The 14,517-nt window shown below is 42.6% G+C and overlaps 1 protein-coding gene across 2 annotated transcripts in view; it reads right to left on the bottom strand.

Moving 5' to 3' along the window:
- Positions 1–12,392: 12,392 nt before the first annotated feature.
- The window catches only part of cnot4b (CCR4-NOT transcription complex, subunit 4b), a 71,596-nt gene continuing 69,471 nt past the window's right edge, over positions 12,393–14,517 (bottom strand). For both annotated transcript variants that reach the window (XM_080754519.1, XM_080754520.1), the window contains one exon: positions 12,393–12,922. In XM_080754519.1, coding sequence (XP_080610645.1) covers positions 12,594–12,922 — 329 coding nt within the window. In that variant the 3' untranslated portion in view covers positions 12,393–12,593. The remainder of the gene's footprint in view (positions 12,923–14,517) is intronic.

Here is a 14,517-nt window from a genome sequence, read left to right as displayed (position 1 = left end):
TCTGCTATTTTTCAATATTTAAAGCACAAAATAATGCGAAATAATGCGTTCCCAGTCTAAATGGGTCAAAACCCCTCCCCCTATGAAGAACATTCATGGGGGGCCCGCAGTGAGTCCTTGTACCCAGGGCCCAGGGTTTGGTGCGACGCCCCTGGGTACACAACACACAGCGGCGTTATTCCTGGAGAGTCTGTGTGCATCATCTCTGACCGTGGAAACTATGCCATCTCTCTTCAGCACAGCTTCCCTTTCCTCCGGCTCCCATTTCTTTTTTTTCTTTTTTTCTTTTAGAAGCCGGAACGTGGCAGAATTTTCCTCGTTTTTTTTTTTCACCTTTTGAGTGGAGGGGCAAAAAAGAGATGCAATGCAAGTGTATTTGTATTAACACATTTTATGCAGAAAAGGCTAATTCAAAGTGTTAGGACACAGCATGCGCTGTTAACAAAGAACAGGAAATAAAAGGCCATCATTCTTCCCGACCTAACTAACCCGAACCTGTCGAAGATGGGAGATCAAATATTGGAAAAAATCAGAGATTTCCTTGAGGCCCTCGCCTGACAATTTTGCATTAAAGCCAGCTCTGTCAGAGGACCAAAATCTCTGTCAGAGAATATTTAAAACGGAACGTTTCACTGCACATAATGCAAGGTCATCACAACATCATCCCACAACAGCAAGTAAAGTAAGGTTTGTGAGGCAACATTCTCGCAGAGATGCACATTTCCTGTTACTACTCAACCCAGACATCCATTGAGCAGCTAGTATTTCCATGTCCTGGCTGAGCGGATACGGAGCCTGTCCAGAACCCCATGTTGATGCATGCTGTCATGCTCATTTTGTCCTTCCCTGTGACCTCTGCAAAACATCACGTTAGCAGACCTGTGGGGACTAGAGTGGCAGTACTGTCTGTACGTCATATCTTAGGGGTGTCACAATTCTCGAAATCCACGATTCAATTTGATATTTGTTTCGATTACATTTTATTTTTTTACATTTGTATCCCACGACTTTTGTAACCCATTTTTCTCACCCAGTGTCTAATGTAATCCTGGGCGCTATACACTCCCTCTGCCAACCTGGAGAGAGCAACACGGGGAGAACATGCAAACTCAACACAGAAAGGCCCTTTCGCCAACCCCACTCGATTAAAAATTGTTAACCTCTTAAACTCTATGCTTAGTTGAATGGTGTCCCCCAGGGCCCCCTCCAGTTTGATGTGGTTCAACACACTGCTGAGAAAACAGTGTTGTAAAGGCAGGTACTATTCAAGCATTTGTTAGTAATGTGACTTCTGATTTCAAAGGTTTGATTCTTGCTCATTTCAGTCGATAATAGATTTCTTTGTGACACCCCTAATATAACTTTATATCAAAAGCCTAAAGACAAACAAGTGCAGTAGGAAAGTAAATGGGTTGACATTAATGTATTTTACACAGTCAAATCCTTAGTGTTAATTTAACTTTGAAGAGTGTACAGCTCTTTCCCAAATTAAATTAACACTGCAGATTTTCACTAGATAATAGATGTATCAATGCATATGATATGATGGAACTCTCCCACACACAAATCAATGGATTATAATGGGACCGATGGTCTCACGTTGCCAGCTGCCAACTGATAGATACATCTGTTGACATCAGAATCCAACATAGTTTCTAGAATAGTGGCAAGCACGGCGACAAGAATATAGAAATCACCTGCCCATTGTGAAGGACCACCCCCAAAGACTTTGTTTCTACGATCTTTTAAAGCGGTGGTCCTCAACCTTTTCAGGCCGCGATCATAATAATAAAATAATCATATTTCAACTGCGGACCCCCCCCACCCTACGAACACTAAGACTTGATGCATTACATTTTGTACAACACGGTTCTATTGAGAAAATAGCAGATCTACATGCTCACAACGCCTCGCAACTTAGTGATACTAGCGCTAATATTTGACAATTTGGCCAATGTTTAATTTGTCATTTTAGAGGTATTAAAAAGTCCTTAAATTGTAACTTAAGAAATGTGAAGATACCCTCTATATACACTTAAACTTATGTTGGTTTGTTTACTGTTGAGAGAGAAAACAATGTTGCACATTAAGTTAATTATCTGAGGACCCCCCAAAATAATGTGGGGACCCCCCTGGGGGTCCCGACCCACAGGTTGAGAACCACTGTTTTAAAGTATAGTGTACGATCAAAATTAGATGACAGGATTCCAGAGTGGGCAGCTTCTCCTATTGCCATTAGCATCAAATCTCACACACACACACACACACACACACACACACACACACACACACACACACACACACACACACACACACACACACACACACACACACACACACACACACACACACACACACACACACACACCCACCTCAATCATGCATTTGTTAATACAGTCGATAAAGTGATTATAAGGATGCATATAGGGAGCATTAAAAAACGTTTTGGAAGAAAGAAAAAAACGGGGCCTAGTTTAAACTTTGTGGTCAGCCTATACATTCCCCCCTTAATAAATGCTCCTTTGGACAAAAGCTGATAATGCAACTGACCGTGAAATTACTTGAAGTTCTTTGGACACGTTTCAAGAGCAGAGTCGTGAAAAAAATAAAGTTTAAACACTTCCCGGAAAAGAATAAACCCCTCCTCACTAGAGGAAACCTCCCAGAAAGCGCTGGCATGCAGAGGATTTGTGCTGTAAAGTTGATAACAGTATAGTCTTGGAAATAAACAGAACCTATTGGGTCCTTATAAGCACAAAACAACCTTGCATAAGATAGTGCTCCTTGACATACTTACCACCCGCAATTTATATCAGTCCACCAAGATTACACAACAAGACGTCCAGAAGGCCAGAAACTGCAGACATATGCACGCAGACACACAGACACAAAAGCACAGTTTCTCGACTCTTGGCTTTTCACAGAGAAATGCTCCATTCCACTCCCGAATGAAACGGAACAGCCTTGGTTAGAATGTGGGTGGGCTCCGAACACACTGCTGATGATTCTATACCATAGGCTACCACATACAGTACGTACGGCACACAAAAGCACATTATTGGAAGAATAAGCTGAAGCCGAGACACCTGCTGATGTATTTACACTATGGGATGATTTCAGCGCGCCACACCAAGCTAAAATCTCCAAAGAGTTCCCTACGTTTCTCCCGCTGTCTCGTTTGAAAAAGTCGCACGTCAAAATGGAGGAAGTCGAGTTGGCAAAAAAGGAAAAAATTACGAGTTTACAGAACAGAGGCTCTCATCATCAAAATAGCTTAGACTCTAGAATATAGATCCTCGACTCACCAAACTCACTCTAGGCATCACATACAGTACTGTACCGTAGCAACATATGGCAACTAAAAGTCTTGCCCCAGTAGTGCTGTAGGAACACTGTAGAACAGGGGTCTTCAACAGGGGGTCCGGGACCCCTAGGGGGTCCCCAGAGGTACTACAGGGGGTCCTCCAAATCTTTGAGTGATAGAAACTTCTTTTCCTCCTTTTTTTATATTAACCACTTGAACCCTAGCGTCCATATTCTGAGAACTTAAACAAAAATAGCAGATCTACAAGCTCACAACGCCTCGCGCTGCGAGGTGTTGTGAGCTTGTAGATCGGCTATTTTTGGCAAAGAGGTTTGGTGTAGAGGGGAAAAGGAGCAGACTAAGTACAGAGTGAAAGGTCAAGTTTATTAAGTATTGACCGTTCAAGTGGTTAAATATCTGAAAACACTGTCAAACGACGAAACTATATGGAATCTATGAACAGGATGTGGGGGTCCCTGCTTCATCTCTCTCTCAACTAAGGGGTCCTTGGCCTGAAAACGTTGAAGACCCCTGCTGTAGAAGAAGCCTCATCAGTGTTATTGAACTGCTCCATGAAAACAGGGAACTCGGGACCGTTGTTCTACAAAGGATCTGACCACAATTTCAAAAAATAACAGAAAAACAAAACAGAGATACTGCAACTTCCATTTTGGAACGGACATTAAAAACAAACAAGGATCTATCAAACCTTTAACATCAGTAACGTGTCTGTTGAGTAAACTTAAAAACAAAACAAAAAAAACGAAAGAACAAAAAAAAAAGAAAGAAAAAAGAAAACCTGGAAATGTTCAACTGTGGAATGTAAAATCATTACAAAATAAATCTCATTGGTGTGTTTACTAATGATGCTTGTTGTGATTATGTTTTAAATATTATGCACTGGGCTCTCTCTGGTAAAAAGGTATGCCGCCTGCATCAGTGGTTGGTTTCAAGTGGTTTCCGAACCTTCCCTAAATCATCGGGGACAATGCTCCCGTTCCAGACTCATCTCCCTTCTGGCTCCCAAACTGTGGAACAAACTTTCCTTTGCCGTTAGAACTGCAAACTCTCGCCTTGACGACCATGCAGTAGGCCTACTTATCCAATGGTGAGGAAAGACATTTACCATGAGAGGGAGTGGGTTGTTGGCTGATTTACCACTGTTTCAGGGTTGTGGCACGAGGCGAAGCCGATTGCCAAACAACCCTGAAACAACCCACAACCCTCGAATGGTAAATTGCTTTTCTACCACTTCTACCATATACATGAAAGAAAACACAGTTGTAACTTGCAAGGTTATTTAGTTACAATCATTAATTGTTTCAGAATACACATGTACGTCCGCCACAGCATATAGTCCCAATAAACAACAATGATTGCAGCCACATTCACTGGCCAAAAACAAACAAAACAAAACAAAAAATAAATCATAAGCTAGGCTACTTGTCATGATGTCGATTCAGTTATTGACACACTTGTTCCGAATCTGGTTGTTTGGAAGGCGCATTGATCTTGGAAATGTTACAACTGCAACAGGGTCCTGGGTCCATGAGCCAACTCAAGGTTGTTGACTGATTTACCACTGTTTTAAGCCAATCAGAATCCAGTATCTGAACATGTGACCACAAAAAGTGGTAGAAAATGTAATCTAGATAACATGTTTAGACAGATGCTATGTTCATTTATTTACCATTCCAATCCATAGTATCTATAGATTCGATGTACAGATTATATATATTTTTTTATATTGTTTAGACCAGGGTTTCTCAAATGCTGCGTCTCAAGTGGTTAAACATGAAGTATAACATTCATTTCAATCTGTCCTATAATGGAAAACGGATATTGTCTCAGGTTTTGAAAGAATTGCATGTTTACATACCGTAATATAATATGACATAAGATTCAAAACATTAACAGTGTAATAATAATTCAGGGGTTCAGTGAAAGTGAAATTGGAAGCGACCAAACAAACGAGAAGAGCAGACGATATTGGAATGGTATAAAATAGAAGCTGTTAAATGGATTCTCTCTCTGGAACACAGAAGGTTCTTTGATGAACCTCACAAGATCCTGGTGTGTTGGGTTCCTCCAAATAACACCCAATTTGAAAACCACTGCCCTACAGCCCTACACTACGCAATTATCGTTTCCGTAGTCGATGGGTTGTCAGCACTGGCTTGTGATTGGCTGAACCGGAGTTGGGAGCGTTCCGCTGTGTTCACTTGGACTGCGTGGAGGTGCTGAAAGTAGGGGGGGGAGGAGACTCAAAATTCTGTCCCTATTGGAACATAACTGATGGCGCGACACGGCGACACCGCAAACAAGCGCTCCCTTACCAGGCATTGACTACGGAAACAATAATAGCCTACAGTACAGCATGAGGCATGAATGCAAATCAGTGGGGTCAGGGGTCCTTGGGGGGGTTCCAGAGGGTCCTCAGCTAAATTGGGTGATAGTTAAAACCAAATTAACCATTACTGTATCTGGGGGTCCTTGAAATAAAAAAAAAAGCGAGCAGCATCAGTGATGTTAAGGATGTCCACGGCGTGCCAACGTGTCAAACTCTTTGATGTCTCCCGGTGCCCACGGCGCGTTCGGCGTGTTGTACAGTAAACTATATTAATCTGTAGCTACTGTACAAAGCTACCGCGGCGAAAAAGCTACCGGGATCACGTGACCGGGAAGCCCCGTCTCCCTGAATTCACATCAGTGTAACGCTGCTGCACAAATGTGCATTTTTCTCCTAATCTAGCTTTTAAATAACCTATGTTTAAAACACGGCCTTCTCTACCGGCCGTTACAAAAGCAACGAGGCCCGCGATCGTCATTATTCTGTCCTGAGTGAAATAAAATACTATGGTGAAAATAAACAGGACATACTCGGATTACATTTACTCTGATTACTTTTTTGCCAGCCCTTCAAAACAAGGTAAAATGGCGGGTTTCCAAGGCAACTGACGATTAAATGTTGAATGATCCTGGGCACCCGGTGTGTTAAGTTATGGGACAGTGTGGCCTGGTATCTCTGGTCCAGATAGTAGGCTACCACGCTGGAAGAAAGAACATGACTTGGAGGATTAAGCAGCAGGTGAGAGACTGAATGAAAAACCTTAAGTGAAAGACGTGCAATTAAACGAGGCTCGAACTCCCCCCCCCCCCCTCCCCTCCAGATTTTGATCGTCTCACATCCAGGCGGCAACGGGAGATAAAAGCAAATCGAAATGAAACACTCCGCCAACATCAGCCGCCATGCATTAAGCCTGAGGAGAAGAGCGGCGGGGACACACGAGCTGAAAAAAAGATATTAACGAGGGACGAATAACTATTTGTTGTTTTTTGCGGTGGCTTTGAGGTGAGATATTTTTAGAAGCCCCTTGGGAGTGTTCCGCCCCCCCCTTTTTTTTTGAATCTCTTGCAGAATTCGGTCATTTATTTAGCTATTTATCATTTTATCTTTTCTTCCTCCCCTCATTTAGCTTATATTTTTGTGCCGATGAACTTAACTAATCCGTCATTGTGTTCCACATGCAGAGCACTGCAGCTGTGCACTGCAGGATATCAAGAGAACTAATGGATTAATAAAAAAAAAAAACATATACACACATCTCGCTCTCCCTCTCCCTACATACACACTGTATATGTTATTTTATTATGTTCTTTTTTTTAGCTCCATGACAAATCGTCTATGCTCCTGTCCGAGTGCACCGACCCCTCAAAAAATACATCTGCCATTCTCCCATTTAGGAATATTATGTAAATAATACATTAGGACTTTTTTTTTATGACAGATCCATCCATTTATATTTCCAGTGTCAAGTAGAGCGAGATATACAGCTGCCATTATTTAACACAATATGCAGCAAATGTGTCCTGATCTCTGAACACTTTCAACCTGGTGTCCCTAGTTTCTAATAAACTAGACCTTACCCGTTCGAAGATATGTGCTCCAAAATATGTGCAGAGTGTGGGTTATGGGGAAAGTAACTGTAACTGGTGCATGCGTGAGAATATGTGGGAGCATCATAATGTAAGGAGCAGCCCAAGGAGGAGTGTATATTTATGATGGATACAAATAATTTAGGGGCAAAATTAGCTGAATAGAAGTATGGGGATGTATGCACTTGCTCCACATAGTTTTCCATACCCGTTGGAAGATAAGACAGTTACAACACATCAAAAGCACCCGGTGCATGCGTGACCCGCGCATGCATGCAACCCACGTACCCACGTGTGCGACCCAGGCTTTAGAGTTGAACAGAAGTGGTGAAGAAAATGCTAATAAAGAGCTTGAATTTGGGAAAAATGAAAATCGGGCTCTGTCACCTCTGTGTATAATGCTAATGGTCAATGCCATGTGAAAGTTTGGATCAGTCGCTGAAGCGGGTGAATAGATAAACGTGGAAATGTTAGAGCGTGACCTACTGACTGACTGACCTACTGAATTATATGAGATAGATGAATGCCAGTGTTGGATAAAAAAGTAGCTGAAAAAGCAGTTGAAAAAACTACAAGCGCACAACTGAACCTGCTGTGAGCTCGCAATTTGCCTTTTTTTACTTTTGAAAATGGTTACAGCAGTCTTTGGGTTTTATAAATATTTAACAAATGAAAAGTATTAACAAGGGCTTGTGACTAGTCATAACTAGATCCTTTTAATTGGAACACAGGTTGTTTTTCAGTTTCCTGATTTTTTTAAAAGCTGGTTTGCATATAGATTACATTGAATTACGAAGCTGATTAATAGCTTGGCTTTGTAGGTGTGAATGGGGCATAACAGTAAAAAACATTCTAGCTGCAAATACTTTGCCAGTGTGTTAGCCAACTATGCTTTGTCCTTTGATAAGTAATGGAAATCTTTTATTGTTTTTCTTTATGAAATAAATGTCATAAATGTATATGACTGTATACACACACACACACACACACACACACACACACACACACACAGTGACGTGCCTCGTTACAACACGCCACAGATCTGCAAATCTCTTATCAGAATCAACTTGTAGCCCGTATGCATTTGTGCAAGACAGTTTCAATTAAGAACTCAATAGACGTGTATTATTTCAATAATATGCGAAAAAGGAGGGGGAAAAAAAGCTGCCTGCCTAATTAAGGAGTTAAAATATATGTCCCGAAAATGTTTGATGTTTTCAGCTTCCTTGGCCAATTAGCAAAGAACAGCAGTCATTTCTGTCGATGAAAGGCTCGACAGTGTCACCGCTGAGTGGATAAGCGCGCATTTGCCAGGCACAGTATGAGCGCTTAATTCGCTCTTGACATTATCTACAAGCCACTGCCTCCACTGCAAGATAAAATTAATTGGCCCACACTGGAAGCATTTGATGTCTGTCCTTTCTAGATGTTTCCACAGGAAACCTTGGTTTGCGCCCGACGCCCATCCAAGCTTCACGACGTTATCATCAGGAAGCGCTAGAGCGCTGTTCGATGGTTGCTGGTCTTGACGGCGTACACGGAATGACGCCCTGATGCAGTGTTTCTCAAACTTTCATATTTCAAGGTCTCTCCTTAACTCTGACAGTGTTCAAATGGAACCAAATGAACCCATTAGGGTTCATTTTTGAACACTGTCAGAGTTACAGACTTATATGGGTAAATTTTGACCTCCCTAAAGGAACCCACAGAGTCTCTGGAATCCACTTTGAGAAACACTGCCCTTTCTGTGTGGAGTTTGCATGTTCTCCCCGTGTCTCCTAGGGTAGATACCCTCACAAAAACATGCAGTAATCCTGGTGTCAAGCCAGCCGGGGCGCCTGATGGACGGGAAAGGAACTGGTTGGAATAACGTGTTCCTTCCACGCGCTGTCCATACCGGGGAAATCCCCCCTGCCAGGTGAAAAGAAACAACTTGGTCTACCCATGCATTGAAGGAAGCATGAGGTCAGTCCGTTGTCTCCCCAGGCGCGGCAGAGGGAGAGCAGCACCCAGGATTGCATAGCTTATAGGCAATCGGCACTGGGTGAAAACATGGGTTAAAGAATTGTGGGATAAAAATTAAACTAAGTGAGAAAGACTTCCCTAATGAGCATCAATACAAGTTAAACACATGAAGCCTAGTGTCCCCATTCTGGAGTAAATGCTCAGCAAAAATAGCCAATCAACAAGCTCTTGGTGGAGAGGGAAAATAAATATTAATACAATTAAGCAGACCAAGCATAGATCTGTAGAATTTACTATATTTATACCAGTGCATAGTGCATACACTGTTAACATACTGTTAAGCAAGATTTCAGTAGATCTGGTACAATTCCCTAATGTAAAAACATCAAAGTGGCCGCATACACATAGCCCAAGTGCCAAAGTTTATTTAAGGACGCAGTGATAAAAGAACGTTTTGGACAGATGCAACTGCCTTCCTTCAGGGTATCATATTGGCTGTGGGTCGGTACCACAAAGCAGACTGGTGTGCATGGCATTTCTGTGAACTTGTTTCCTAATCCCCATGCATTACTACCCACTTACTCCATTATTTGTATCATTAGTATTCTTTGTTACTCACTCCTAGCTGTACGTTTTGTCTGCATCTGTCAAGCGTTTCATAATTTTGTACTAATATGACGACATGCTAAAATTCACCGGTGTGATCAATAAAGAAAGATCCATCTATCCAGCACCGTGGGACCACATTCAAATGAGTATATACTGTATAGGGTTAAGAGTATAAGTGGTTAAAGGACAACTTTGTTTTTTTTACAACAAGGGTTCATATTTTAGATTGCAATTAGAGAAAAGAAAAGATTAGTGTTGAAATGTTTTCATTTACTGCTTTCTATTAGTTTCAACGATTGTAGCGATTTTGATTTCAGTGGGTGGGGGCATGCGTACACGTGGCTAAATACTTTGTATTTGTAGACACAATAAGCCGGCGATTTCTTTATTACTATTTACAGTAACACTACTATCCCCATGAGTCACATCTGCCAATGAAAGATTGCAGTGCTTCTTGGGAATGGGCTTCTTGTGTCTAAAAATATATATTTAGCCACTTGTACGCATGCCCCCATCCACTGAAATGAAAATCATTAAAATCGCTGTAGTAAAAAACTAAAGTTGTCCAATAACCCTTCTCCACCTAAATTATGGTGTGAAGGTATTTCAGTGTACCACAGTTCATCCTGTACCAATGTCCTCCTGGAGCCCCTGCCTCCATTTCTGTGACTGTTTGACCCTGACACGTCATTTGCATAAGAGACAAGAATGGCTGACAAACACGAAAGCAAACAATGCAAATTGTCATGTTTTCTCTTTTATTTGAGATTTAGTCGTTTGTTTTTTTTTCCTTTTTCTTCCAGACCCGTAGGTGCGCAATTTCTCCAGCGCTTCATTTTAGACACGCGTATTTAGCAATGTGTAAAACCCTTTGTTAGACTGCATCAGTGGCTTAATTTTTAATAATAATAATACTGAATGAATACTGAAAAAAAAAAAAAAAAAAAAAGAAAAAAGAATAATGTCAGGGACCTTACACAACAGAAACAGAAAAAAACATAAGACCATTAAAATATCAATTTGTTTCATAAGTGTGTGGGGCGGGGGTCATGTCTGTAATTCATGTTAGTAATTGCTTGAGTTGCCCTGAAGAACCACTATCCCAGCGCACATGTAGTGTTATAAGGTCAAAGTTAAAAAGGAGTGGAGACATGTCACACATCCAACTGTAAAACTACCAGACATCATCTCCCAAACCTGATTTTGCACAACGGTGAGTATAAATTTGACTTGATAAGCGAGCGTCAAGCAGCTGCCAAAATCCATGTTAAAACGACCAAATATTCTTTTGAAGTTAAAAAAAGAAAAAAAGAACAACATTTGACAAAAAAACTCATTATTACTTTAATTTTCATTTACTTGCCCCGTCTGTGCCAACTCCGACCACCTGACCAGCGACATGCAGCGTACATTAAATATTTCTGGCATTCAGCCTAGCAGCCGAGCTACCCAGTGAGCTCTTTGTATTCAGGAGTCGAGCCTTTGAGCCGGAAGGTCAATCAGGACAGAGACTTTTTTTTCGTTTTTTCAAGCCGGTTGTCAGCAACTGTTAGTGCCACACAGTGGCGCCACATTCCTGCTATAATCCAGTGGTTCTCAAAGTGGATTTCAGGGACCTTTATGGGGTTCTAAATTGACCCTTACAAGTCTGTAACTTTGACAGTGTACAAATGGAACCAAATGGACCCTAAACGGGTCCATTTGGTTCCATTTGTACACTGTCAAAGTTAAGGGGAGACCTTTAAATTTGAAAGTTTGAGAACCACTGCTATAACATTTAACTCTGTGCTGAAATCCTTCCACATCTATTGATCGATCCGTTGTTTTCAGCATGCGACAACAAACGCACGACGAAGCGCAAATTCGGGCTCGTCTCTGGTCTTCTCATAGAGGCACCCCCTTTGAACTAGGAAAGGCACTACCCTCTGATACAGAGGCCTGGCCCGCCGCAACGGTGACCTGACCACCCCTCTCTCACCGCTAGTAAGACTAGAAGACAATGGGGACGGACCACCAACCCGTTAAGTACGGCCGAGGCGTCGTATCGCTTTCCGACGTACCGGCTCAGCAGGGGATTCGATTCTACTCTTCACTTCCCTTCCCATAAATCCTTTGATCCTGTGAAAAAAGAAAAGGAAAAAAAGTACTCAAGTACTCCTCCTGATCAAAGAATAACAAAGCTCCTTCCTCACGGGCAGCAGCACAGACCTGGACTGCCTCAAACGACAGACTGAAAAGTAGCTCGTCTGGAGAGTCGTTTTTGAAGGCAGAACGCGTTCAACTCTGCAACCTAATTTCGTTATTGCCATCAAAGATGGCCCTGATTTCTCAACGCTAAAGTGTATGTGCTGTATATATTTACTGGTCATCCAATTCTGCAGGATCTGGAACCCTCCCATTATTATCAAGATCTGGAACCCTCCCGTTATTATCTTTTAAGGTGTTAAAATTGTGCAAACCCTGGAAGTCCCTGGAAGTTCATATCATCAATAATGTTGTCGGACAATGTTTGGCTGGGATAGTGCGCTTCAGCCCCCCTGCCCCCCCCCCCCAAAATAGCTCAGAAATTGAGGGAGGAATAAAACAAAAACAAAAGCAAATACTCTTGTTATAACTGGTTAATAGTATTGTTGTCTGTATCGCTCATGGTTTGGTTGAATGTTTCTCTGGAGTTATGTGTAGGTTAAAGGGTGGCGTGTGTGTGTGTGTCTGTGTGTCGGTGCGCGCGCAAGGGTGTGTGTGTGTGTGTGTGCGTGCGTGCGTGACGGTTTCACAGTCCCTAGTGGCGGTCCATAGCAGCACTCTGTAGCAGGTCTGTCTGGCTCTGGCCTGGGGGTCTGAAGGTGCTCTGGAAGCCTGGGGGAGGGGAGTGGAACCGGCTGGCCGGGTTGGTCGCGGCCGGGGCCGGGTAGGAGGCCCAGGACGCTCTGTGGAGGAGGGGGATCTGGCCCCCGTAAGGGGGGCCACTGTGTGCCGGGTGCTGGGGGGGAGTTGTGGCGGAGCTGGGCGGCCCGTCCATCTCTGTGAGGGTCTGCAGGGACTTGAGCCAGTGTGGGGGATTGTCGTCGTGAAGAGAGTCCAGACTGTTGCCGGTGGCGGCTGGGATCCCTGGAGAACAGAGAGAGAGAGAGACAGACAGACAGACAGACAGACAGAGAGAGAGAGGCAGAGAGAGAGAGAGATAGAGAGAGAGAGCGAGAGAGAGAGAGAAAGAGAGAGAGAGTATTTACGGCTGTGTGTGCGGAGTTTGAAAACATGACCAATGATAAAAAGAAATCCCATATCTGCTGGAAGTACAACAATGTGCAAACACAGCAGCAAGCAATGTGAGCTGCTGTGATAGAGAATGATATCAAATGGAACACAATCACCTTAAAGACTACTAATCTTTGGGTACTGTATATATCCCTGCACTGTCTGCTGTTTGGTGCTGCCGAGATTTTGTGACTCACCTAACCGAAATGAATTCGGCTCTAAAAGTGGAGTTTGCATCGGCCCTTAGTCGCAGAGGATTCCAGCAGTAAAGCAAAGGCCTCACCTTCCCCTCGTATCAAAGTAGTTGTCAAATGTTTACAACTTGATGAGAGGACATGTAAAAAAGTATCCTTATGGACCCCAAGAGAGAGAGGCTTCATAAGCTACGACACATGATAATTTACAAATCAAGCACTGGATGGTACTAACTCTGAGTTGTGGGAAGTGCGAGGTCCACCATAGGCGGCGGAAATGTCCGTTCCATAACAAGGCAGCTTAAAGGAGAATTCCGGTTTTATTTTTTTTTAACCGTTATCTGATTCCATCCATTAACCAGTCGTAGAGTAGCTCTGACCAGGGTGGGATTTAGTGGTGGGGAGAAAAAAAACAGACTTGCGACCATTCACGATAATATCTCCTAGTTTTTACGCAAAATTGCAAAAATAAAAATAAAACAAACATTTTGCATTTCTTTGTTTGCTCGTTAGTTCAAACTGTTTGGCTACTCTCGCATGGAAATGAGCTCAACTCTAAATCGGGCATATTTACACATAATCAGTTGTGCGACTCCGAATCATGTTGAGTGTTGATCAGCGTGAACAGTTCCCGCCAAATAAACAGTAAGTAGTAAAGTAAAGTGCCGTTGCCCTGGATTGATCAAACTGAGGTGACAACACTGGAACCAAACACTATACCAGGGTTTCCCAAACTTCTTTTGTCTCAGGGCACCCCATAAATATACTATTTTAATCGGAGGCACCCCTACAACCTTAACACCTTATATTTATAGCATATCGTCGTTGTCGGGTGGAAACCTTGTATGACCAAAACCGTTCGTTTTGTATTTATCATCTATAAAATGTACTAAACAAGTGAAAACAGCAGATCTACAAGCACACAACGCCTCGCGACGCGAGGCGTTGTGTGCTTGTAGATCTGCTGTTTTGTGCAACAGTCTTGTATGATGAAGCAGGGCTTTGCTTTACCAAAAGCCGTACACATTTGAAACTTGGAGATACGAGGTTTCTGCCCGACAGTGATGATATTTTAGTGATTATGTTACGAGGAAAACGTTGAGATAATAGCCATTTTGGTTGAAACCGACTTTGTACTTCAAGTTTAAAATTATACTAAATAATCTTTCAAGTGTCCAAATAAATTCCAAATATTATCAAATGATCTCGCGGCACCCCTGGACTGCCGTCACGGCACCCCAGGGTGCCCCGTCA

The sequence above is a fragment of the Nannobrachium achirus genome (assembly GCF_963921795.1).
Source record: "Nannobrachium achirus genome assembly, chromosome: 23".
Lineage (NCBI taxonomy): Eukaryota > Metazoa > Chordata > Actinopteri > Myctophiformes > Myctophidae > Nannobrachium > Nannobrachium achirus.
The sequence above is the reverse complement of the archived record's forward strand: the minus strand, read 5'-3'. Positions and strand labels throughout refer to the sequence as shown.